Here is a 27,196-nt window from a genome sequence, read left to right as displayed (position 1 = left end):
AAGAAATCCCTACATTTCTTGTATGTGAGATTAATGTGTACAAAAGTTGATTTTTATGCTCTAGGGAATGGTTAAATGTATTGGTCAACATTTGAGGGGCTAAGGGGAACACTTTTCTCCTACTTCTGCTAGTTCCTTACTTGTAAGGGGATCCCCTCTAATGTAACACACGCTGCATCTATAGGGCTCTCAGCCTTCTCTTTGGGAGGTGGGTTCAGAACATGCATAGGGATGAGAAATGCAGTTTATTGGGGCTCTTAAACTCCAAAGGTTCAGACAAAATAGAATGCTGAAGATTGATTTAATAAACGTTGTTTAGTATTTAGTTATAAGACATGTCTAGCTTCTCCAAATTCACAAAGCATATAATAGGCTTAAAGTACAGTCAGGGATTTTGTTCATACATAACAACTTCCTGTTAAAAGAATTAGGCAGCTGCAAATGGTTGTTGAATCTTTATCCAATAGGTATTTAGACCTAAGACTGGCAATTTGATGTTTAAGAATGGTTCTATTCTACTTTGAGGCAGAGTTTAGATTAAAAGACCTCTTGAGTTTTATTTCAGGTCTGTGAATTTATTGATAACTATAAATATTTTTCAGCAGATGAATAATACTGAAAATAAACAAGCTTGAAGTTTTACGAAACAATGTCTCCACTCCTCCCGAATGTGCTTTTTCCTTGTTGACACCAAAATCAAATGATGAGTTTAATGGTTCTTTACACTGAAACCAAGTATTGGTTCTCATCATTTGGGTAATGTTCTTTGCCTTAACATCATATTCGAATTGCTTTGATCCGCGGGAGAAATAGAAGAAGCCTAGAGACAGACAATCATGATTAGTTATCTGGCATAACTATATAATGGTTTCATACTTTTTAATTTTATGAATATAGAATAAAATGACATTATGGAGAACAAAGAAACTTGTGGAATTACATAGATACATTTTTAGTTTTTTACTGTCATGTAGGAAATCTTATTATTTTTATTTCCATGAGAAGGAAGCCACGGTATAAAGTACGAGTTTCAAGGGACTTATTATCTTTATAGCCAGAGCCTCCCAAACTAGGTTTCAACAAAGTGTTTCAGTGACAGGGAGGAGTCCCTGTGGGTATGGCCTTGGGCCCTACATCCTCATTTTCTTAGAGCTGTTTTATTTTTATCTGTTTTAGGTTTTGAGGTTCTGTGTTAGATTCCATTGTAAAAATGGATTATGTTACTCAAAAACATTTTTAGACTTCTGATTACTCCACCGTCTAGGAGGTCATTGTCTTTGCAGATACAGTAGCTGAACTGTGTACATCAGATTCCCTGAGGTTCTTTTAAAACTACAGATTCCTGGGTCTCACCCACAATCCTACTGCCTCAGATACTTTGAAATTTGTTTCACATACAAACCCCAAGCTTTACATATTAAACTACATACACTGAAGTTTGAGAATCATTGTTCAGTTCTTGTACTTAGTCATTTTTCACACTTTTGGGGTGTTTTTTTTTAGGGTATTTTTTGCATCAATGAGGAGCAAAACTAATTTTGGTACTTTTGATAGATTTGAAATAGTATAACAGAGAACATAATTCGGGATGTTTTGGATTCAGTTTATGATAATGCCTGCAGAGTCAATGTTTATTATTTCATATGCTTATGAGCAGTAAAATTACATTAAAATCAAAACATTTAAGTTTTTGTGCTGTTTTCTTTCATAGTCAATACAATCTCCCAAGTGTCCTAATAGTTTAGGCATCAATGCTCACCTTTATACTGGAAAGCAGCATCAACACGGAGACCGATTCCTGGAAAGTGTTTTATCACCCTCTGTGGGAACCCTTTCTCCATGGTTTGGGTCATCTCGTCATACCTGCATGCATGGATTTGAAAGGTTTCTAGTGGAACATTGGTTTGGGGAGCTTAATTAATTACTTCCCAACTTAGAGTCAAGCAGGATGTGGGGGATAAATAGGCCTAGTAGAGGAAAACTGATTGAATCAATATTAAAAACACGGTGGAAATTATGTTTGATTGAATCATTTATGGTATCTTGCAAACAAGCAATGATCAGGGACAAAGGAAGGCCACATCATTTGTTAGACTGATGTTATTCTGAGGAATTTTTTTTTTTTTTTTTTTTGAGACAGAGTCTCACTCTGTTGCCCAGGCTAGAGTGCCGTGGGGTCAGCCTAGCTCACAGCAACCTCAAACTCCTGGGCTCAAGCAATCCTCCTGCCTCAGCCTCCCGAGTAGCTGGGACTACAGGCATGTACCACCATGCCCGGTTAATTTTTTTTCTATATATATTTTTAGTTTTCCATGTAATTTCTTTCTATTTTTAGTAGAGACAGGGTCTTGCTCTTGCTTAGGCTGGTCTCGAACTCCTGAGCTCAAACGATCCACCCACCTCGGCCTCCCAGAGTGCTAGGATTACAGCGCCCGGCCTGAGGAATTGTTAAGTCACACTGAGGGCTCAGCTTGGAGCTTTCATAAATTTTGATTGGATGTGTTTGTGTCCTTGGCAATTTGGTTGGCATTAGCAACTTTATTATTTTGTCTTATCTGTATTTTTTTAAGTTAGAGAAAAATCACTGGGCTCATTGAAACATATTTTGGTTTGGTAAATGTCATCCACCAGAGATTGCCTTTAACATAATTCACCTTAAGAAGAATACAGATTCATTTTATTTTTTCCTGTGTCAAAGTGATGCTGTTGTGAATACTTTTCCCCATAGTAAAACAAAGTGGCCAACTGACTGTGAACTTACCTCCAACACCAAATTCCCACAAAGAAGTAGGTTTTTCTTGTGTTTTGGTCACAAACAGCTGCATCTATTTTCTTCACATTGCTTGGAAAACCAAGTGTGTGAGTGGATTTGGGATAATCTGGCAAGACAGCATATCCTCTGATCATCCAGAAGTTTTCGTCTAGAAAGACAGAAAGTGATTATCTTCTGCTCTATTTCCTACAGGGAGAAATAGATGTCTTAAGAAGTTTGAAAGTAATTAGATGCCTAGTTCCTCTTAACTTCATTGCTTAGAGACTTAGTAATCTTATGTCTTCATTTATTCTTACCAAGTTCTTTAGCAGCTAATATCACTAATATTATACAAATAATATAGCCTGAGGTCAATAGTGTACATAACCTTGCCAGTTGGTTTCACTGTATTGATTGCTTTTAATTGGCTAATTCTGTCAGTCAAAAAAATCAAACACGCAATGTCTATATGTATCAAAACATCACGTGGCACCCAATAAATATGTACAATTATTATGTCAATTAAAATAAAAAAAAATCAAGTATGTTTGGACATGTTCTAAATTTCAGACATCAAGGGCTCTCAAAGGCTAGTAATCTGATGAAATCTGTATAAAAAGTAGGGGCGCTGGATTAAATATAAGATGCCAGTTAAATTTGAATTTCAAATAAACAATGACAAACTTTTGGTATAAATAAATATGAAATATTACAAGGGTCCTAAGTGTGCCAAAAAGTTATATTTGCCAAATCTGGCAACCCTAATAAAAAGGGAACATAAAAGAGACATTGATTACCTTTATTTGGCATAAAAACAGACTTTTTTAGTTTTTATCACACAGGTTTCTTTTAGTCTCTATGCAATTCGAATTGTGTTTATCTTCACGGCCACAGAGAATCCCTAGATAGTTATTCTTATTGAGAGGAACCTAAAATGAGGTCAAAAGCCCTGTGCATTTGGCTCACCCATGCATATTATATTCCTTATGTCAAAATTCCCACTGGCCAGTCCAGGCATCCAGAGGGAGGAGAGAAATCACAATGGGCAAGGTTACCTTTAAAAACCAGAATCTTATCTTTGGGGTTCTCATATGCAGCTTGAAGATCGGCTGGCAGAGATGGCCAGAATGAAGATATTAATTCAAATTCAACATCAGTGATATCATAATAGATCCTCCAGAGGTGCCTGTGTTAAACAAAAACCTCTTTACACATGCAGCCTTTCTATTCATGTCAGTAAAAACACTACAGTCTCAGGCTTGACTTTTATCTAACTGGTTGGTATCTTCCTCAAATAATTTAGAGAGTTAGCACAATTTTTCCCAGCAAATTTAGGTGGGAGTTCAGTTCTGCCTTTGGACTACCAAGATCAAGACATGCCTTTGTGGCCACTCTCTTGGGTACTCAGATGGCAAGCTATGCATGGAAATATAATAGTTCTGAGTACTCAATGGTCTTATTTTTTTTTTTTTTTGCCAAAGTAGCAACACCCAACATTCTAAGCCAACAACAAGCATTACTAAGAGAACTTTTTTAAGCTGATGCTTGCTGGAATGAAGAAATGTTATCATTGACATGCCAAAATATTTCCTCAGAATTTCCTTTCTGGCTGTAAAATTTTGAGTTTATGAGTGAGAATAAAAAAGTCCTTATATTCCATTTTGTTCCCCATACAGGCACTGCCTCTCTAACATCCACAACAAGTAGTTTCTCAGCTTCTGCTGTTCAGAGCAGGGTACTGATAGCATGTAATTATAGTGCTATATAGTTGTGGGTAGAAAGAGCATGGTTTCAAATATTGTTCCCTTTGGCCCCTATGTCCTTATAAAATGGTGTATGTACTCATACCTGCTATAAAAACATAATCACGGTATACATAACTGATACATCATGCTGCAATTTAAGTCCAATAAGTTTTACATAGTGAGAGAAGGGACTTCCCACTATAGCAAACACTTTATTGATGCAACCTTAAAAAACGGTTAGGGGTTGTGTTGATACATGTTTAATAACTGGCTCTCCAGGTTGGGAAAAAGACATGACTTTAATCATTTTCTGATTTCCAGGATGTAAATACTTCAACCATGGCCAGTTTCAAGCTGCCAATGTGATACGAACTGGTCTGCAAAATTCCTGAAAATTTAACAGTAGGCTCCTGAAATCAGGCATAAGTTGGTCCCAGCACAGCGCTGGGATTGGTGTATTATTTTGGCCAAGAAGTCACAGAAAGTAGACTCTACTTCACCTTCTTATATGGCAAATTTAAAAATTTCTTAAAGATATTTAAAAATTAATTCATCAAATGAGATATATGCACATAGTAAAACATTCGAACGGTATGAGCAGTTATAAAATGAAAAGTAAAAGTCACACATTTTTACTATCCCCATCACTCTTTCTTTGTCCTAAAATCCCTTGAAAAGAAAAATCTTCACAGGAAGTTGAGGTGTTTGGGGGAATGGGTTTACCTGCCTTTAAAGAACATTACTTCTCTGCGGTAAGTGGTGACAGCATCAAAAGTCAAGTCAGGGTCACAGGCACGGGGTACAGTGGGTTTCTTTGGTTTAGCAGGTACCTTAGGCCGACCTTTGATAAGAAAAAAAAATCCCACAGTGAATTAAGACGGCATGAGGAAACATGCCCACACAAGGATCTTACCTAAGCGCATATTTGCTTCACGATGATATTTCAGGAAGTGATTTTCTCAACTTCCCATCTGAAAGGCTTCTTATTTAGTTCACATATATTCAGATTTATAATTTAGCTCACCATAGATGGATTGGATTCCACTGATATCATCCTGAGATAGTGGGTATTTGCTAGGATCCAGTGAGATATAATTTGGAAACATCAAGGCTGTTTGATCGTTGGAGTGAGAGAGCCCCAGTGAATGACCAAATTCATGAGCAGCCACAAGAAACAAGTTGAATCCTTAATAAAAACAGGGAGAATAGGAGTGCACGAGTTGATCAAAAGGAGAATGGTTGCATCTGAGATTAGAAAGTAACTAAGGGGAATGAAGAAAAGGCTTGCTGTATATATAGCAGATAATTCTTATAATATATGCACCATCATTTATCTGGGACATATTTCAATGCTAATGCAGTCACGCATCACCGAATGATGGAGATACGTTCTGATAAATGCATCAAGGGTGTGAACATCTTAGAATGTACTTGCACAAACCTAGATGGCACAGTCTACTATGCACCTAGGCTGTATGGTAGAACTTAATGATCCTAGCTGCAAATCTGTACAGCATGTTAGTATGCTGAATTACTGTAGGCTGTTGTAACACAATGGTAAGTATTTGTGTTTCTAAACATAGAAAAAGTACAGTAGAAATAAGGCATAAAAGATAAAAAATTGTATACCTACACGGGACACTTAGCATGAATGGAGCTTGTCTGACTGGAAGTTGCTCTGGGTGAGTCAGTGATGAGGGGTAAGAGGTGAAGGACTAGGACATTACTATACACTACCGTAGCCTTTATAAATACTGTACACTTTAGGCTACGCTAAACTTATAGAAATTTTTTTCTTCCATATTAAATTAACCTTAGTAAAGTTTTTTACTTTATAAACTTTTAAATATTTTTAACTTTTGACTTTTTTGTAATAACACTTAGCTTAAAAAACAATTGCATTGAACTGCTGTACAAAAATATTTTTTCTTTTTTTTATTAAAAAAGATCTTCTTTTCTTTTTTTTTTTTTTTTTTAAATTTAAACTTAAATCTCTCCTGCTGCTCCATGGATTGGATATTTTTTTCTTTATATCCTTATTCTATGAACCTTTTACTATTTTAAAAATTTTTAATTTTTTAACCTTTTTTTTAAAAATAAGACACAAACACACAAATTAGCCTAGGCCTAGGCTAGGGTCAGGATCCTGTAGCCTAGGCCACAGGGTCAGGATCATCAATATCACTGTTTCGCACCTCTACGTCGTATTCCACTGGAAAGTCTTAAGGGACAAAAACACAATGGAACTGTCATCTATGATAACAATATCTTCTTTTGAAACACCTCCTGAAGGACCTGCCTGAGGCTATTTTACAGTTACCTTTTTTTTAAATAAGTAGAAAGAGTACACTATAAAATAAGGATAAAAAGCGTAGTATAGTAAATACATAAACCAGTAGCATAGTCATTTATTATCAAGTATTATTACTGTATGTAATTGCATGTGCTGTACTTTTATATGACTCTCAGTGCAGTAGGTTCCTTTGTACCAGCATCACCATGGACATTTGCATAATGCATTGTGCTATGACATCACTAGCTCCATCATATTTTAAGGGCCCTGTTATACACATGGTGTGTTGTTGCCTGAAACATTGCTTTAAAGAGTGTGATTGCAACTGGTATTAGTCACATCATAGAGAAATATAACCCAGAGTAAGCAAATGGCTTGAAATCAGTGTCTCAGAAATGGATATTAAAAAAAATTAGAAGCCACCAGATTTTAGTTGTCACCCAAGAAGACAGAAGTGAGGGATAGGAAAAAAAAAAAGAATGGGGAGGACCTGAGAATCCACTGAGCCTGCTGCTTTGCTTGATGCACACACTGTTACTGCAGTCAAGTTTTGTGGGGTTTTTGTTGGAAAAGTATTAAAACTCTTATAATGTCAGGCAGGCCCATTAAGAGAAATAAAATCAACTTACTTGGTTTGAGGGAATAAGTCAAATATAAGGATGAAGGTCTAATTCCTTCATAGATGGCCAAGAGTTAGACAAGGAAGGTCATGCTTTGAAATAGATCCTCTGTGGGCCATGAATCCACACATTATCCTTTAATTTCTAACTCAAAATTGCCATTTCCCTAGAGTCTTTTTCCAATTCTCAAGCAACAGATGACTTCTACCACTGGTACGACACAGAATACATTCTGCCTTATGTGGTGGGTGTGTGGGCTAAGCCTGATGTATCACACAGGATCCGAAGGGCTGAAACTTTTCTAGTCCAACTTTGGGGTCCATACAACACCTTGCATAGTTCCAGGCACACAGGGAACCCTCAGGCATTGTGGACATATGAAAGAGTGTATGAATAAATGAAGAATGCTCTGATCACAAAAGGGTTGGCAACTTTATGAGGGTGTCGTGTCTGATATTGAACACTTCCATCAATGTCATTGTGGAATGTGGAAAACTGTGGGGAAATTGGGAAGTTTAGAGGTAAAAAGCTATTCTTTTCAGGGATTTCTTAGAATAATAACATTTTATTCATAAAGAAAATTAGACTCACCTTCTGCATTCTTGGTCCAGTTTTCATCCTCATCAAAATGAGTGTCACCACCCAGGCCCAGACCAGGAGGAAAGGCATGGCCGAGGACTCCCAAGGGGCCGTCAAAATAACGAGGACACCGACCATGGACTGACATAGAGTTCATAGGAGGAAAAACAGAGCAGCTTCATTAAATTGCCAAAGATCAAAAATAGCCACACTTTACTCTCTGTTGAAAACCTTACCTCGAGTCCTAAAGGCAATCATGATGTCTGCAATCCCCTTGGAAATCTTGGTGAATGTTAGTGGAGTAACTTTGCTCCACACTTCTAAAGCATCTTGGATAGCCTCATCCACATCAGCTCGTGCCATATCCGGAGTGTAGTTCATTAGTCTTAAACATTAATAAAAATATATCAATTGCTGGTTATATGTGCATGTATGCACACACCTACCACACAAGTTGTTTCTAGCTTACCCATCATGTGCTGCAGTAACTTTTGGTAAGGTGCTATCATCTTACATTTGCACAGCATTTCATTTAAATGAAGTACTTTTACATATGCTATATAATTCAATGTTTTCATTTTCCCTATGAATCAGCGGGTAGTATACCACTTTAATACAGGAGGCTTAAAGAAGTTAAATGAATTCCCAAAGATCACACCCTATGTGGGACAGCATTCATCTTATTTATTTGCTTATATATAAATGTATTACAAATATATCAAAAAAAGAATTGAGATTTATTTTCTTGAATGGCTTGTGGAAATCAGTTTTGGGCATGTGTCATCCATTAAGAGTCTTACTCAAGAGCCACAAAGAGTTACTTGGGAAAAGATTTTTCTCATGTGTATATTCCCTATCTTGCTAAACTCATTTTTATCTCAAGTCCTAAGACTTGATATAATGAAGGAAGAACTATCACAAAGACCCTAGAGTTGTGGTCAGCGTCATTGGCTCTATCTCAGATCAAGGACATGCTTCATCCTCTTTCTGCCAATGAGTCCCTTCTCCTTGACATGTCTGAAGGAAACTCTATACTTTCCTCTGGGGTCCATCTGAGATTTGGCAGCTCACACATGTCTAACGTGAACTGGTCATGCTCCAGGGTCTCCCCTGTTTTCTCTTGAGCACACTTCATCTGTGCCACCGAGCATCTGCAGTCAGATGACCGTTTCTTGTTGTGAGCTTACGTGAAGGTGGCAGAGACTAGAGATCAGAACATGTCTGCTGCAGCCAGTCTCCTGGTAAGAGCTATGTAACCCTAGCTATGTTAGATAACCTTTTGTTTCAGTTTCTCTACGTTTAAGGTGGCTGTAACAGTAGTGCCTACAGCACAGGTTTGTTGAGAGGACAGAATAAATGACATCTATGAAGTACCATGCACATAGGAAGTTCTCGTAAAATAAACAATTATTGTTCCTTGAGGATTATATTCATGTTCCCTTGGATCAGGTGGAAGTAACTTGACGGAAGCATTACCTGTATGTGAGGTTGTGTTTGTTCCACCCAGGGAGAGTGTAGCCATACTGACCCACGTCAGGCACGCCACACCTAGGTGTCTTCATGATCTCAAGAGTGTTCGAGTCCAGTTTTCCAGTCACTGTCAATCCAAAAAATGCCTGCATTTCCTGAATTTTGCCATCAATGAGACTCCTGTTCTTGCTTTGAACAAGGTGACTCCCTTCTATTTCAAGAGAGTAGAACTGGTTGAGATATGCCTGACCAAAAAGACAAAAAAAGGCACCGACTACAGGAGAGCAAATCTCCATCTCAGGATAAAACAAAATTGCCTGAAATCCTTTTGGCAGTAGAAAGGAATAAAAAAAAAAAAAGAAAATAATTAATGAGGGAAAGAAAGGTGGGAGGGAAGAAACAAGAAAGGAAGGACACAAAGGAGGAAAGAAACAAGTCACCCTACTGCTTTCAATTACTGAGAATTGGTTGATTTATGAGTGACCAGAATTAGCCAAACCACACAATCCATGAAACTCCAAACTCCACAGAAGAAAATAAGGCTTCTTCTACCTGTTAAAGGATGACATATTTCACATATTTTTGCTGTTACTTTCATTTTGGTGTTTCCTTGAAACAAATTCTAGAAGAGACAGGTAATTATCCATTTTGCAAATTTAGTCGAGTTAACCAAATATGACAAATTAACTGCACTAATTTTTTAGAGGAACTCTCCAGAGCAATGTATGTTTCACACATACAGGGATAGGGGCTCCAATTTGTAGACCAGGTCCTCCTGGCTGTCTTGAAATGCTTTCATAGAGATCTCCATGCCTTGCAGGGATGTTCCTTTCTCCTCTCACTAAATATCCCTTCACTCGTGACCACTGCTCAAAGTTGCAGCAGATCCTGTCTTTTTCCCCACCCTGTCCCAGCCCCCCGCCCCTCACGTAGTTTCTGGATATTCTTAGAGCTGGACAAATGGAAAGCAGCTTCTTCTCACAAGAAAGATCAGGACCCTTTTACGGAAACTTGCTGTCTTTTTAGGTCCTGAGAGAATCAATAAAATAAACTTCCAATTGATAGTCATTAATAACATACTTGAAATAGTACCTGAGCCAGCTGCATGTTTTCTTCATTTTCCATCATTCGGTCTACAGGAAATGCAGAAGAAAATGTTATAAAGAACAAAAATAAAAGTAGAAGGCTCTTCATTCCTCTCTCCAGTAGAAGCCTGGTTCTATTTGCACAGAATTTAGAAAATAATAGTGAGACGTGGCATGAATGGCCTCGTACCATCATGTAATTAATAACAGAGAAGGACACTTGCCATGATGTGTGTCATCATTTGCTTTTTTTTTTCTTACATTGACCTGATTTTGCAATCATGGTCTGCAATTGTTTAGTAAACACAGTTATCACTTGTTATTGAATTGAATATACTATGAAGTGAGCCTCTAAGTTACTTTTCTCCTCGCAAAGTTGGACGTTTTTCGAGCCATAAATTCCTGGGAGTTTATAAAATAATTTTCTTTTGAAGGAAATCCCAAAATATCTTGAATCAGGAATCAGATCAATCAACTAAGGTAAAAACCAAATGTGTATCAAGCACCTACTATCTGCCTGTGACTGTTAGTACAGTCTTGTTGGAGAATTCAGACATATACAGAGGCTACTGTAGGACAAAATGGAGGCAAGTGGCCAAATGCACAGAGCAGATGAGAAAGACTGAGAAGGGCCAAAAGGCAGACAGGTCACTGCTGATGCGTATGGCCCAGGGGCTTCACGCAGGTAATGCAGCTTGCACTGGGGCTTACAGAATGGGTAGGATTTGGATCACACAGAGGAAGGGAAAGGCATGTGAGTGGAAAAGAGGCCATAGATAGGAAGTAGCTGATGTAGCAGAAATGATCTGTAGGAAATGTGGTCTGACCAGGGCACAGGTTTACGTAGACAGCTATGGGAGATGGGATGGAGGGTCTCATGGAGAAGATGGTTGACAGGGAAGATGAAGAACTCATAGAAGGTACAGGTCAGGAAGAACTTTAAAGGCCAAAGTTAACGTTAAAAGTTAAGGAGTAGGTAGTGAGAGCTCTTTGTATTAATTTCTATCTATTTTTTTCTTTTTGGGCCACTTTTTGGTGAAGTAACACCATTAGTCATAGCAATGTCACCCCCCCCACTTTTCCTTGTATTTTCTTCTACCAATTGTTAAAATTTTCTTCCCTCTCTTCCCAAATGTCAACTCTTCCAACTCAGAGACCTCTCCAAATGTTTTTCCTTGTCTGTAGCCTGAATAGAATTGCTGTGACATAGCTGAAGAATCTACTATAAATCCTAAGTAGGTAGATATGTAATTCCTTTGCATTTAAAGCTCATCCTGATTATAAATTCTATTTAAGAAATATTATTCTTTGCTGTTACAATATATGTACACAGTTTAAAAAGTCTAATTGGCCTTGGGGGAAGAAGGATGGTGGGGAGTAGGCAGATGTGATCAAGATTTATAATGGTGTTGGTAAGTTGGTGTGAGTACATGCGTGTTCATCATATTATTCTTTTATGTTTTTTTAACTCTGAAATATTTCAGAACAAATTTTAAAAATAAAAAAGTTACCAAAAAAAAAAAAAATTCAAAGGATGCTATCTTGTTTATAATGAAAACCAGCATCTCTCTGCCCCAAACTCTCACTCCTTCAAGTCCTGGTCCCCACAGGCAACTTCTTTAAATTATTTTTATAATTTTTTCTCCATATCTTAACTTCACATTTCTAAATAGCATGCTTATGCTACTATTTCTTGTGTTTTCAGAGTTAAACATTATTATTAACTTCTTCCTGTGAAAGAGAAGAATTCAACACTCACCTTAATTTCTCTTCTATTTTCCTAATTTGGTTAAAGTGAGGTTGTAAGTTAATTCAGTAATCAGTGTTTATGTAATTATAACTAGGAAAATATTGTTTTCAGGAGAGCCATGTAGTATACTATTATTACATCTCCTTTCTTATATATATATTTTTTCTCTGAAGTTGGTAGTTGAATTGATTCTTACTTGCTAACTCTTTCCCAAATTCTCCAACACAACTCTTAACTCTTCTCAGAATAATCAAACATGACAGGAAATCAAGCAATACCATTTTTCCCCCTGAAGTCATCTTTCTGAGACACTTTGCTGGCCTTCCCCAATCTGGGGAAGCTCTCATCCTCTCACCAACCAGAGAATTCCTGTTGTGTCTCTGTTTAGATCCCTGGATTTAATTTCTACCCATTTCTTGACTTGCACCCTTGTTTTGAAGGAGCATATCTCTTAGGGGTTTTCTAAGAAAGAATGTAGGGAAAATGAATATTTTGAATCTTTTCATGCCTCAGAATGTCCTTTCCTTTATTCCATCCTCACACATGATTGAGAGTATGTCTGAATGTAGAATTTCAGGCTAAAATAAATTTCCCTTAGAACTTTGAAGGCACTGTTCCATTATTTTCCGGAACTAATGTTGAGAAATCTTCTATTCTGATTCTTGATATTTTCCTTTTGAAAAACTTTGTAAATATTCTATTTACCCAGATATTCTGATATTTTGTAATTATGTCTCTTGCTATGGGTCATTTTGTATTCATATTTTTGGGCAGGAAGTATGCCCTTTCGTTATGGAAACTTCAATTCAGGATAACTTTCCTATATTATTTCTTCTATAATTTCTTTCCATTCACTTTTTTCTTTCTCTTTCTGGAATGTCCATCTGCTGGACCTCCTAGATTGAGTCTTTATGTTTCTAATACATCCCTTACTATTTTCCACCAACTTGACTTTTAAGCTCACTATTGAGTTTTTTATTTTAGCTATCATGTTTTTAATTTCCAAGAGTTCTTTTCATTTCTGAGTATCTTTTTACATTCTTTTACTTTTTTGCATTTTGTTAGTGTTTTTTGGATGTAAAAGTGTATCTCATTTTTAAATAACGTTAATGGTAAGTATTCTTTATTTTGATATTTTCTTTTGCTCACAGAATTATCTCTACTATCTCAAAATTTTTATTTTGGCCTCTGTTTTTTGCACTGGAATCTTTTTTCAAATGTTTGGTGACTCTGTGCTGTGCAATCTACTTAAGAATTAGAGGTAAGAAAGCTGACTGGAAGCTCTCATGTGCATGGGCGGGCCCGGGAATGGATGACTTTCACTGTAGGGAGCTGGGGCGGGTCCTAGACATGTCATATACTGTGCTAGCCAGGTTGAGATCTAGTTGACTATAATAGAAAAACTCAAAATAACAGATGCTTATAGCATACAAATTTATTTTTCCCTCACATAAATAAAGCCCAGATTTGGAAGCCCAGGGCTTGTATGACAACTCCACGTCATCAGGGATGTAGACAACATCCAGTACCTTGCTGCACCACTTTCTTAGTGCAATGCCCCGTGGTCCAGAGAAAAAATAAATTCCTACTCTCTTTCTAGAAGTCCATACAACATTCTGCTTACACATTTTGGCTGGAAATTAAACACATGGCCACATCTAGCTATAAGCAAGGCTACAAAATGTAGTCTTTTAGCTGGATGCATTACTACCTCAAATGAAATTGTAGTCTCATTGCAGAAAAGGAAGCGGAGAATGGATGTTAAGGCAGGTAATTAGCAGTCTCTGCCATATTGAGATTTCTCCAGTGTCAGTATCTGTAAATCCCCCCCCCCCCCCCCCCCCCGCCACCTCTGGAGTTGGTGAGTTTCTTCAGAGAAGACTTCTCCAATTTCCCATCAGTTAGGTCTCCCAGCAACAAAGCTGTAGCCTCTGATCCCTATATCACATCCCTTCAGCACAGCTCTGATTTAGTTGCAGCAGCGGTGGGCAGGCTTGTGTACTTCACCTTGCTCTGACAAAGTCCAGCCTTAAGCATATGCTGTGTGTCCTTCTGCTTTCTGCCCTGGACGTTGAGATGCGATAGAGCCTGCAAGGTCAGCATGAGAGTACAGCCCAGAGTCCTAAGGGACAATCCTTACCCAATGGGTGATGAGAACTGAAAGATGAGTGTTCCAGCCCCATCCACTAGAGATGTGAACAACTGGAAGGTATTCTGTGGCTTCTCAGGAGCCCAGGGTAGAATTGAGCCCCAGTTGCCCATGGCAGAAACCTTGCTAACATTCTTGTATTGGCTTTCCCTCGTTCTCTGTCTCACTCTGCTTGCTACCTCACTCTTGCTTCCTGGGACCATTTTCTGAAAAATGTAATTGCTGAGATTTTGACTTAGATTTTGCTTTTGAAGAAACTCAGCCAAGATAAAAACAAATCTCATTATTTAAATTCTAGGCTTAGATCCTTACATCTCTTGTACTCATATAAAATATCGATGTAGCAGCCAGAAAATACCACGTTGTCAAGAAGAGACATTTTTTTAAAAGGATAATTCTTTATTACATTTCATGTTGCAGCTCACTTCCTGTGACTCTGTGAAATATGGTTAAAGAAATAATATGAATTCAGTTCTCATCTCAAACGTGTATAGATGAGGTTTAGGTCAAGAATCTATCATAACTAGCTAGCACAATCAGCAGATGAAAAGAATATGTCATTTTCATGCCTGTAAAAACTGATACCTTAGGAAGTTTTAGAAAACATGGTATTCTGAAATTGACTCTACTGCTAAAAATGGAATATACAATTGTTATAGGCCCTTTTGCACTTATTACATTGATGTAATGAATTGTTTATACATCTCTTTTACTTTCCCTAGCACAGAACCTGGAACATATAGACAATTAATTAATTCTTGCTGAATAAATGAATGAATGAATGGAATGAGAGTATATACTAGTTTCTGTTTTCTCATCTTGTAAAATAATTGAGAATAATGTGCTAACATCTTTGAGAGAATTTTTTGAAGACATCGAATATTTATAAAATATTTCATAAACTGTGAAGTAGTATCTAAAAGCTTATTATTATTATTATTTTTTTTGAGACAGAGTCTCGCTCTGTTGCCTGGGCTAGAGTGAGTGCCGTGGCGTCAGCCTAGCTCACAGCAACCTCAAACTCCTGGGCTTAAGCGATCCTCCTGCCTCAGCCTCCCGAGTAGCTGGGACTACAGGCATGCGCCACCATGCCTGGCTAATTTTTTCTATATATATTTTTAGTTGTCCAGATAATTTTTATTTCTATTTTTAGTAGAGATGGGGTCTCACTCAGGCTGGTCTCGAACTCCTGACCTCCGACCTCCAGCGATCCACCCGCCTCGGCCTCCCAGAGGGCTAGGATTACAGGCGTGAGCCACCGTGCCCGTCCTAAAAGCTTATTATTGATATAATAATTCAGACAAGGGAATAAATGTCTGAAAATATATGTAAAATTTCCTATTTCTTTTTATACTTTAGAGGAACTATGGGGTAGTATTTTAGGAAATTATACGTAGATCACAAAACAGTCATTTAAAATAAAAATCTTTAATTTGAACTCATTTAATAGGCAATTTTTGAACCAGAACAAGATGGGAAATCAATTACCTGTGGGATTCAAAAGCTTTAATAGAGAAAGAAAATAGCATGTGCTAGTGAGAAATTTATTTTATAATCCACATATTTATTGTATAGTAAGCTGCATTATGTTCTAGCAACTGCAAATATGACATTATAATGATTTTGATGTCTTGACTAGATATTATGGTCTCTTAGTTCCTAAAGTTCTTAACAGAAAAGATCCATTAACCAATTTATGCATCTAAGCTCAGTTTAATGTGATTTAATGAGAATCATTGAATTTTGTGCAGTAAATTCCAGTTATATGTAGAGTGAGCCCTCCTGAGTACTCCAGGAAATAAAGAACTAAGGAACAACAGATCCAACTAGCCCATTTGTTTTTGCTCTAGGAGAGAGCAGGGAGGAGGCAGCAGAGGCAGTGGTATCTCTCCTTTTTGCTGCTTCCTTGGGAAGATTCTCAATAATCCTTAGGGGGGATTAAACTTTGGAATTCCATGTTGATTTATTTTCTTATGTGCAGATGTACTGTGTTTAACACATTCTGTCTCGGGATGCTATAATAAAGTACTACAAACTTGTGGCTTAAAACAAAAGCAATTTATTCTCTCACAGTTCTGGAGGCTAGAAGTCCAAAATCTGCAGGTGTCAGTGGGGTCATCTTCTCCTCTCTAAAGGTGGTGAGGGAGGATCTTTCCTCGTCTCTCTGATGGTTGCTGGAAATCTCTGGTATTCCTTGGCTTGTAGATGTGTCACTACGATCTCTGCTTCTATCTTCAAATGGCCTTCTCCCCTGTGTGGCTATGTCTCTCTTCTTCTTATAAGGACACCAGTCATATTGGATTTAGGGCCCACCGTAATTCAGTGCAACCTCATCTTAACTAATTACATCTGCAAAGACCCTGGTTCCAAGTGAACTCGCATTCATAGGTACTTGGGGTTAGGACTTCAACATATCTTTTTGGGGGGACACAATTCAACCCACAACATGTATCTTCCACATTTCTTTCCAAGAGAGGAAAATAACACCATATATATATATATATATATTTTTTTTTTTGTAAAGCTAAGGGATACTGTCTATGTTGTTTACAATCCTTACCTCTAACCAAAATCCAGTGCTAAACTGCACATAGCAGATACGCATAAGACATGTTTAAAGAGACTCAAGAATATATACAGTCAGATAAGCAAGTTATGAAACAGTGAATTTTAGAAGTCAGATAAGTAATAACGAAATAGCGAATACTGAGATGACCAAAAAAAGTTTACCTTCCTTCTCTTTGTGATGGAATCACTAACCTAAGACAGAATGTGTAAGAACTGAATCCATCTCTGCAAACAGTGGAATATTCCAAACACATTTTTTACTGATGACAGGCCCAATGAATACAGCGATGGCAAACAAAATTACTTAGTATTGAGAAAAGTATGAATACAACACAATGTAATGTATACACAAGTTGGACTTCCATATTCAGAAAATGGATACAAGCACATTTGATTTTGCTTCAATTTTATCTACAGTTAAGCCATTTATTGCTTCTATCAATCCTAGTAACTCTACGAGTACTAAGATTAAATGCATAATATAGTGGTCCACTGAAGAAAAGGAAGAAGTCTATAGAAAAAGAGATAATTTATTGAATTAGTTTATAAAAGATCTCAGATGTCTTCAATTAAAAACCCTGCCCCTGTTCCAATATAACATTCAAATGAGAAAATGCTATTTTACAAATACAAACACATTTCCTAGGGTTTTTCTCCTACTTACCATCCTTCTGGAAAACTGCATCAACTTTACTTTGTATTCCTGGAAAGGTACGCAATATGCTTTGGGGATAACCTGGGTCCATGGCTTGTCTTTGGTTATCATATCTGGTAAAAACAAAATGTCACATGATTTAAGACCAGTACAAAATATAACAGTTCTCTTTTAGTAGTATATACTTTACAAAGTCCCCTCACACATGTTTTCTTATTCAGTCCTCACAGCATCCTAGGATTAAGAATGATTAACTTCTCTACCTAGGGCACGTACTTATTTGGAGGTATCATTAATTCTAAAACAGGCTTCTGATCACTGACACAATGTTATTTCCAAAAAGAAAAACTTACATTTTCTAAGGCTTGTACTTGATTGGTACATAGTATATTGCGTGCATATGTGTGTATGTATAAATGTAAATAATAAATTCAACTTGGGTAGAAATTCTGCAGGCTATCTGGATAACATTTGCTTGAGCATGTCAGAATTTAACTCATACATGAGAACTAGCTTAATTCTTTTTGCATCTCACCCTAGTGCTTTGTTAAGGTTCTCTCTGTCTCATGATACAGAATCCTCAATATTGAGCCAGCATTTTAATTTAATAAAAATGAAATTTTCAAAAGCCATGGTAGCACCAATCATCTTTTGAAAAATAATACATTCTCACTAAAACCTGTCGAAGACCACCTAGATTTTTAAAACCTTCAGATACTTGATTGTTACCGGTTTGTAGACAGGGTGGAGAAACACAGATTTCAACCTATAATTGAAAAATAGTTTACCTTACCTCCAGAACTGGTCATTCACAAAGAAGTATGTTTCGCTTCCATAGGAAACAGCTGCATCAATTGCTTGGACAGTGCTTGGGAAGCCGTAGTTTGATATATACCTGGGATAACCTTGCTGAATGTCATAGCCACTCAGAGCCCAGTATTGGTTGCCTGTCAATGATTCAGGTTATATGTTAAGCAAAATTTTTCCATTCTTATAAAATAATATAGATCACTTCTTGATTTTTGTATAAATTCATCATGGAAATCAAAATGGAACAAATAGTCTTTAAAAGAGAAGGTGATAGAGTTAATTTCAGGGGGGGATATCATGGTCCTAATCTTTCCCCAGTACCTATAAAAAAATTCAAACTTCTTAGCCTGACATTCAGGGCCCCATAATGTGATGTCTTAGCTCATGTTACCTCTATACACAAACTAGATTACAGTTTTGAGGAATCTTAGAAAATGATAACTGAAATGAGGATGGAGGAAGACTGAGGATGGTCTAATGTGGTCTCCCATTTTGTTAGTGGGAAGACTGAGGCCTGAATAGAGTACAGCCTGCTCAAGTTCACACAGCAGTTAGTGGCCAAGATGGGCCCAACCCTGGGCTCCTGGCAACAGTCTGGCTGGCATAATGCTCTCATCAGCTCACCTCTTCTGAACATCGAAGCGACCACAAAGAAGTCGCTCCCTGCCCCCTCCTTTCAGGCACAACTAAGAAAAGATGAACTCTTTACGAAGTTACCTTTAAATAGGAAGACTAGGTCCCTGTCAAAATCCTCATAAGCAGCCTGTATACCATTTGGCAGGTTTGGCCAGAATAGAGAAATAAAATTGAGTTCAACGCTTCGTAGCTGAGGATGTCTTCTCCAGAAGTATCTAATGGACATAAGAAAACACACACACACACACACACACACACACAAAATAGTCTAAGTAGGTGGTTTCTGTGATTCTCGGGGTAGTAATGGCCCTTACAAGATTGCTGGGAGGATATAACAATATGATGAATGCAAAGTCTATCACAGTGACTAGCACAAGGCTAAGCTTTATGGTGATATTGTCCATCTGGTAAGTACTTTACAGTTTTCAGAGGAGGCCACAGGAATGATCTTATTTGATTACATTCAGCATTGCCCCTGCCCTCACACTTTGTATCTTTCATTATTGCTCCCACTAAATGTTGAGAATATATAGCCATCAACAAAAGCAACAGCAGTACACTCAGCCTGTGATTGCACAATCACAAAGTAGCCAATGGAAAAACAAAAATTTCAATTAGTGGGATGATTGGCCACACCACTGGTTAAGTGGTGGTTTCATTTACTTGGCTGATTTTGGGCAGAATTGGATGGTGCTTTGGTGTCAGGTGAACTCAGCTATGGAGTTCCTAAGCAGCTGTACCCTATGTCTTTTTACATCACCACCGACATCTGAATGTGTGTGAGTGTCTTAGGTTTTTTTTTTTCCTTTTCCTAGGTGTTTTGAGTTATTCAGAAAACATTAAAAATTCCAATGAGATGCATGTGAGCATAATTCAAAGGAAAGGTCAGTAACGTGTGGTTAATTAGAATCCACCCTTAAAGTATGCCAGTAAGAGAAATCAAAAGAAGGAATAGTTCAATTTTATACTTGTCTTTAAAGAAAAGTATTTCTCCACGGAGTGTGGTGATAGCATCAAATGTCAATCTGGGGTCACAGGATCTGGGTGTGCTTGGTCCAGTAGGTTGGACAGGGTTGCTTGAAGGTCCTGGGGGGAAAAACATCCTTGACATGACTTGTCCATGATGGGCCTTTATAGACCTATGCGAGAATTTCTTTGAGAAACACATCTAAGAGCAGGATTGCTCCTAGAAGGAAAAGGGACAGCCGTGTCTTTTTAGAATATACAAAATTAGAAAGCATAAAAAAGGAGGAGGAGGAAAAAAATCCCCACCATTCAGAGACAATGACAGGGAACCATGTGGTGTATTTCTTCCTAATGTTTCTTTTAAGGCAGCAGTATGGGCTCAGCCCCACCTACCGGCCTCCTTTGCTGATGCTATATTACTGGGGACTTTCAGAGTTCAGTTTGAGCTTGCTCAGAGGACAGACCGGTGAGAAGGGCAAAGGGAGAGAGACTCAGATCCTGGGCTTGTTGACCTACCCCCAGGCCCCACGTACTGTACTATTTTTTAGATGACCTTACCATAGATGGCCTGAATGCCATTGATGTCATCCTGAGGGAGTGTGTAGGTGCTGGGTTCCCTGAATGCGTAGTTGGGATACATCAAGGCACCAGGGTCAGAGGAGTGAGCGAGCCCCAAGGAATGGCCGAATTCATGAGCAGCAACAAGAAACAGGTTGTAATCTGAAATGCAAGCATGTGTGGTGAATGGCTCCATGTGGATCCAAGGGAGGCAGAGCTATGACCTCAAGGAACACAACCTCAGAGCCAAAGCTGCCTGAGGAAACAGCCCTTCCCACACCTGTCTTTTTCGTCTTCCCTTCAGGCACTTGAGGAAGTGAACTTGGGAGGAATAAAGATACCAGTCACGGTGGGGAGTGTGAACTTCGCATCAAATTTTAGGACCATGAAAAGCTGCCTTTATTCCAATTCCCACATTTTATGGATGTGGATCTGAGGCTTGGAGAAATGATGGCAGGGCCATGGGTCTCAAGACTCTAGGAACCCTCCTCCTCTTGTGCTCCACACCCATCCTCTCCAGTGTCTCAGACCGTCAGCCTCATTAGTAGAGTCTCAGCGAGTCAGTAGTTAGAAAAGAAGCCGCCAGGCAGCAGATGCAGGGCTGGCTCATGTTGGCTTCCTCATCACCCATAGCCTAGCACTGGCTCTTCCCTGTTTGTGAGCCCTCCAAGTAGTCTAGGAATTTTCCACTGGAGAGAGATAAACCCTGGCTCTTATTGGTCCATTTCTCCATCTTTTAACTTACATGATTGTAATGCCTTTCACAACTGGGAACTTAAAAACTTTTAAGGATCCCCCCTCCTATCAGATAAAGCCCAACCTCCTTTCCCTGGCCTTCAAAACCTCCCCCACATGGCTCCAGCAGATACCTGAGGGCTTGACTTCTGTTGTGAATCCTTCACTCCAGCCAGTCTACATGCCACCTCACAAACACACTGTGCATGTTCCTACATGCCTACTTTTAAAAATAATAATCATCATAGTTGTAGAGTACCTACCACCTGCTAGTCAGTATAGTATTATTTCATCCTCACAACATTTTTCCGAAGTTTTATTAGCAACATGTTTATAGTAAAGGATCCGGGGTCAAACCCCAGATAATAGTTAGACTCACACTATTACCAAAATGGTCAACTTTCTGTTGATAATTAGCCTAGTAAAATTCTACCCATGCTCTAAGACTTGCTTTTTTATCACCACATGTGTTCATAAGTGCATTTCAAAACCCATCTTTGAGTGCTTCTAGTACTGTTTGAAGGAATGGTTGGGTGCTGTGGTTCTCTTCTCTCCAGGAGGACATAGTCTAGAAGGGGAAATATGTGTGCAAACAACTTGAATGCCCAGAATAATGAGAGAGAACAGTTAAAGAAAGAGAAACAAAAATTGTCAGAATTCTGTGGTGAAGTTCTCATTTTCAGCTGAAGACAAGATAAAAGGTTGCCTTTGACATAGCATGGAAAGATGAGAGATTTTCAAAGGTGGTGCTTGGGACGAGGAGAGGAAGCAATGTGAGCAAATCTAGGGAAGATGGAAAGCACAGGGTGTGATCTGGAAACAGTGAATGTGCAATGTAGCTGGTGTATATGAAATATGAAGACAAGCCAAGAACGATGAGGGGGGGAAGTCACCTTCAATGCTAAGTGAAGGTATTTGGACAGTATTTGGTGCAGAATATGTAAGCATTGAAACTTTAAAGTGGGAGAGCAGTATAACCAAAAATGGTCTTTCCAAAGACAAACCTTGCTGCAATGCTAGCAAAAATTAGAAGGAGCAGAGATTGGAGATGGAGAGTCCAGTTAGGAATCTGGATCATTAGTTTTGGTAAGAGGTAATGATCATCTGAACTAGTCAGGGAGGCAATAGGAATACAGAGTATGGAGAGTTGCTACTTATCCTTGGGTACACACAGCTCCTAGCACAGGGACTTAGGGAGAATAGACACAACATATATGCTGAGAATATGGTGGGAAGAACAGGTGCCAAGCAAAGGTAGAAAGTGCCTTTCCTATTTCAAAAAAGTCCTCTCCGGTATATAGTTGCTCCACGGCCTGGTGAAGTACCCCATGGTCTGGATATACCTGTGCTCAGCCTCTTGTCTTCCCTTCAGGAATACCAGCCTTTCTTAGTCTGATCCTTCTGAAAGAAGTGGTTTGCTGCATAGGAACATACCACTGAAAAAGAGCTCCATGAAGATGAAATAACTACATGATGGAGAATGTAGCTATTCTTTTCTAAATAGAATAATTTCTAAATGAATTTCCAAAAAAACTGAAAAATAGGCCCTTTCCAAACATCACGAAATTTCAGAATATTAAAAGACCTTACAGCAGTGGTCAGCAAACTTTTTCTGTAACGGGCCAGACAGTAAATATTTTAGGCCTTGTGGGCCAAAGGATCTCTGTTGTAACTACTCAGCTTTGCCATTGCAGAGTGAAAGCAGCTGTGGTGATACATAAACAAATGAATGTGGCCCTCTTCCAATAAAACTTTATTTATACAAATAGAGTCTGGGCAGGATTTGGCCGTGGTCTGTAGTTTTCTGATCCCTGCCCTAGGAAGTAAGGCCAGTAATTAGCTTCAGGAATTTTTTAAAACCTAAATTGATTTAGAATCTTGAGGTAGAAAAAATTTCAAATGATCAGTTTGTGTGAGTCTGAAACTTTATAATAACTTGAGTGTGTGTGTGTGTGTGTGTGTGTGTGTGTGTATTCTAATGTGGAAAAGATTAATTCAGAAGCTGCATGTGGACATAACCTTGGTCAGCTTACTGTTGGCGTTTGTGGTCCACGTTTCTTCTGCATCAAAATGAACATCTCCTCCAATACCTCGGCCTGGCTGAAAGGCATGAGCAAGGATTCCATTGGGTCCATCAAATGGAGAGTTGTCACCATGATCTGAAATAAGACAATTTGTACTAGTTCCTTGTTGAGTTTCAGGTTAGCCAGGGAAGCCAAAACTGAGCATGACTGCTTTTCCTACCTCTTAGGTAAAAAGCAATCTTGATGTCTGCTTCTCCCCGTGAGATTCTGGTGAAGGTCAAAGGTGATACATCACTCCAGACTTTAAAGGCCTTCTCAATAGCTGTTTCCACATCAGCCTCTGACAACTGTTGGGTATAGCTTATAATCCTTCAAAGTGAGAAGGTGCGTGAAGGGTTTGTTACGGTTTAGAACAGTAGTCTATCAACAGATTGAGTTGTTCCATTTTGCAGTGAGTTGCACATGCAATGTGCTACCACTGGAGAGGGTGGAAGGAGGGCATGCAAGCCTCAGGGCTGAAGACAGACATGGGTTCTGGGTAAGTTTCTAAGGCCTTTAAACCTCCATTTCCTTATTCATAAAAAAGAGGATAATAAAATAGCATCCCTCTTATAGGGCTATTATGGGAATTAAATACATGTAAAACATTTAGTTCACTACTTGGTAAATATTAATGGTAGTTACACAAATATTAGGGATTATCATTATTATTATCAAGATGTATGAAAGTGGGGCCAGCAATCATTAAGTCTTTTGGGCTCCTAAGTGAGTCATTAAAGAGATAGACTAACTTTGTCACAGTTCTCTTTAGATGGTTGGAGAAGGAAGACTAAAATGGCAGGCTTTCGAGTGAAAAGAACCCATGGAATCTCCACCCTTGTATTCTCATACTCATTCACTATTTACACTCCACTCATTCACTATTCATAACCTGCAAGGGTAGGGATCTTTATCTATTTGCCCCTACTGTATACTAAGTCCTAGAACAGTGTCTGGCATATCAGAAAAGCATAATCAATACTGGCTGAATGAATTCTGAAACTCTAGAACTATCACCTGTAGGTTAGGTTAGTGTGTTCCCACTTGGGGTTTCCTGGAGTTATCGCAAAATCACCACTGTCGGGCACTCCACAGCGGGGCTTTTCCATCACCTCCAGAGTTTCCGCATCTGGCTTCCCTGTCACATTCAACCTGAAAAATCGCTGCATTTCTTTAAGCTTTTCAACAATCGTACTAGGGCTGTTCTTCCTTGCAGTCCGATATTGGTTGCTTGGTAATCGATAGAACTTTTCTAGGTAGTCCTGGACAAAGACAAACACACAAGGGTCCTTGCTGTGAAGTGATCTTCAGTTCTCTGGGCATTTTGCAATCCTTTCTAAGTTATTGCAGAAGCCAAACCAGAACTAATAATCTAATAGCCACAGGAACAATAACACAAATTTTTAGGTTGAATTTGAGAGAACAATGCCTATTAGAAAGAATAGTCCCTCATCCCTCCATTCAGTGCTCCAACTAATGGTTATGCATAAAAATAAGCCTCTCAAAAGGATAAGGACCAAGTGCAAAGTGCTAATGTGTTGTCAGGAGACTGTCTTCTTATTTTTATAATAGAACTAGCATTAATTGAATTCTGTTCAGGTCTTAGTTGCATCAGTGCAGATTTTCTTTTTTATCATCTTTTCATTACTGTAGAAAAGTTTTAATCACCCTCATGAAGAAATGGAGGCACGGAGAAGTAAGGAACTTGCCAGGTGACAATTCAGCTTCCAACTCACCATGTTGCCTATCAAATGACAACAGATAATTTCAAAAGAACTCCAAATAGGTTTTGTGGTAATGGCACCATCATTTATATTAGCATTTTATTCACCAAGATAACTCTTTGAAAGGGGCCAATACTTCTTTGGAAATAAAGGTTCTGAGGGGTGTTAACAAGCCATTTGTGAAACTTCTTCATTACACCTCATGTAGTCCATGAACACCTGACATTTTGGAGGTGTCTTAGTTCATTTTCTGTTGCTGTACCAGAATACTGAGATTGAGGAATTTATAAATAAAAGGGTTTGTTTTGGCTGATGGTTCTGCAGGCTGGCAAGTTCAAGACCAGGTGGCTGCATCTGGTCAGCGTCTGGTGAGAGCCTTGTGTTGTATCATAACATGGTGGAGAAGTGGAAGGAGAAGTGAGTGCATGCAAAAAGGGGCAAAACACAAGGGGTGGCCTTGCTTTATAACATCCCACTGTCTCAGCAACCAATCTAGTCCCTCAAGAATGAGAACACACTCCAGAGAGAATTAATCCCATCCCAAAGAGCAGCATTAATTTCTCTTAACAACTAAGCACCTCTTAAAGGCCCTACCTCCTAACACTGCCACTCTGGAGACCAAATTTTCAACACATAAATTCTGGGGGCCACCCTCAAACCATAGCAGTAGGTGACAGAACAGAGCACACACTCTGAGATCAGATAGGTTTGGGTTCAAATCTTAGCTCTACCATGAATTATCTGTGAGTACTTGGATGCATTATTTATCTGATTTAAGATTCATTTTTGTTTCTGAAATAGAAATAATAATGCCCCCCTCCAGGGTTGTTGTGAGGATTAAACGAGATAATTTTTGTGAAATGCCTAGCAAGGTTCCTTTCACAAAGTAAACACTCAATGGACTTTGACTATTAACCCAGGAGTTACTATTACTGTTTTAAGAGATACCCCCCCAAAAGGCAACAATAATAATAATTTTCTAAAACTGTAATGCTAAAAAAAAAACTGTGCATGAGAAATTTGTGACAGCATTGCCCTGTGTTTCTTAAAAATGTGGCCTGACTTTAATACTGTAAAACAATGCTAAAAAAACTATTGGTTTTGCTGTTATAATACTTTCAAAAGTTTGTAAACAGTTCACAATCTGGTGCTAGGAAATCTGATTAAACTAAGAACTGATTTCTAGTTTATTATAATCACCCATCCTCATGTTCTCTTCTACACACAAAATTTTTGACTGCAAAAAAAATGTCCATATAGTAATTGAGTTGCAGATATACTGGAAGGGAAAATCTTAGGTAAGTGGAAAGAAAACCATTTAGTTTTATAAATAGGATCGTTCCCTCTAAAAGGGTTTGGTTCCCAGCTGGAGGCAGCTCGATGGCAGTATTTTCCCAGGCTTTGAAGAGTCCAGCTTGGTTTCATGTTCAACTTTTATACTGCCCAGTCTTGGCCAGCTTGGAACCCCTCAAATGACTAAAGGATATGTTCAACCTCAAGACAATTACCTAGATCATCTCTTTATGCCTATTTTAACTAACAGGAAAACAAACACATGTTCCTAATAATCAGCAAATTAACCTAGTTAACCAAAGTAATGTAAATGATAGTTAATTTACCTGAACAATTTTTGCATTTTTCTCTTCAGAAGGTACAGGAAAGGCCTTGGAAAGCTCCATATGGAGTAACAGCAGAAACGGAAGCGTCTTCAGATAGAACATGACCTTTTCTTTAAACACTATCCTTCCCGGTCTCCTTTCTGCCCCTCTGGGTAGGGCCCTTCCCCTGGTGAGTGCCCTGAGGTTCACAGCATCCCCTGTCACTCACTGCTCCCTTTTGGTCCCTTTTAAAGCCGTGTCTAAAACAATTGCTGCATCAGGAATATGAAGCAACACAGGTCAATTACAGCCTGACAGTTTTGCAATTTTATAATGTGATTTAGTACCCCCAAATGGGGAAATCTTTCAACAGAACAAAGTGCAATTTGCTACTCCTTGTCTTTGGGGTTTTTAGTTAGCAAAACTGTCTGGTCAAGGAA

At 38.5% G+C, this 27,196-nt stretch overlaps 2 protein-coding genes across 5 annotated transcripts; both read right to left on the bottom strand.

The window, feature by feature from the left end:
- Positions 1–321: 321 nt before the first annotated feature.
- On the bottom strand, positions 322–10,742 carry MMP27 (matrix metallopeptidase 27). 4 transcript variants are annotated; one of them, XM_045555423.1, is made up of 10 exons: positions 10,552–10,742; positions 9,466–10,011; positions 8,226–8,374; positions 8,002–8,130; positions 5,522–5,683; positions 5,221–5,338; positions 3,808–3,938; positions 2,762–2,921; positions 1,760–1,863; positions 322–820 (listed from the first exon to the last, which is right to left on the bottom strand). In XM_045555423.1, exons 2-10 carry the CDS (start codon positions 9,753–9,755, stop codon positions 576–578), a joined length of 1,488 nt encoding a protein of 495 aa, XP_045411379.1. In that variant the 5' UTR covers positions 9,756–10,011; positions 10,552–10,742; the 3' UTR covers positions 322–575. The 4 variants fall into 4 exon arrangements, with proteins under 4 accessions (XP_045411379.1, XP_045411382.1, XP_045411381.1 ...); XM_045555426.1 differs by having other exon boundaries at positions 9,466–9,704; XM_045555425.1 differs by having other exon boundaries at positions 9,466–9,670.
- A 5,744-nt stretch (positions 10,743–16,486) lies between these two features.
- On the bottom strand, positions 16,487–26,993 carry MMP8 (matrix metallopeptidase 8). The gene is made up of 10 exons (XM_045556820.1): positions 26,778–26,993; positions 24,452–24,696; positions 23,616–23,764; positions 23,405–23,530; positions 20,637–20,798; positions 20,081–20,198; positions 19,194–19,327; positions 18,460–18,613; positions 17,676–17,779; positions 16,487–17,522 (listed from the first exon to the last, which is right to left on the bottom strand). Exons 1-10 carry the CDS (start codon positions 26,877–26,879, stop codon positions 17,419–17,421), a joined length of 1,398 nt encoding a protein of 465 aa, XP_045412776.1. The 5' UTR covers positions 26,880–26,993; the 3' UTR covers positions 16,487–17,418.
- Positions 26,994–27,196: the final 203 nt, after the last annotated feature.

Source organism: Lemur catta, chromosome 7 (assembly GCF_020740605.2).
Source record: "Lemur catta isolate mLemCat1 chromosome 7, mLemCat1.pri, whole genome shotgun sequence".
In the NCBI taxonomy this organism is placed as follows: Eukaryota; Metazoa; Chordata; class Mammalia; order Primates; family Lemuridae; genus Lemur; species Lemur catta.
Note: the sequence above shows the minus strand (reverse complement) of the source record. Positions and strands in the feature narration are given on the sequence as shown.

What these genes read in the sequence shown, in the direction of transcription:
- MMP27 (XM_045555426.1), bottom strand. Translation starts at nt 10,740, where the DNA reads ATGATGGTACGAGGCCATTCATGCCACGTCTCACTATTATTTTCTAAA. An exon ending in AAACACAACCTCACATACAG is followed by an intron (nt 8,375 to 9,465) that starts GTAATGCTTCCG and finishes TTAATGTTTAAG; the next exon opens with ACTAATGAACTACACTCCGG. An exon ending in TGCTGCTTTCCAGTATAAAG is followed by an intron (nt 821 to 1,759) that starts GTGAGCATTGAT and finishes GTCTGTCTCTAG; the next exon opens with GCTTCTTCTATTTCTCCCGC.
- MMP8 (XM_045556820.1), bottom strand. Translation starts at nt 26,879, where the DNA reads ATGTTCTATCTGAAGACGCTTCCGTTTCTGCTGTTACTCCATATGGAG. An exon ending in CACACTAACCTAACCTACAG is followed by an intron (nt 23,765 to 24,451) that starts GTGATAGTTCTA and finishes CTCACTTTGAAG; the next exon opens with GATTATAAGCTATACCCAAC. An exon ending in ATACTTTTCTTTAAAGACAA is followed by an intron (nt 19,328 to 20,080) that starts GTATAAAATTGA and finishes TATGTCCATTAG; the next exon opens with ATACTTCTGGAGAAGACATC.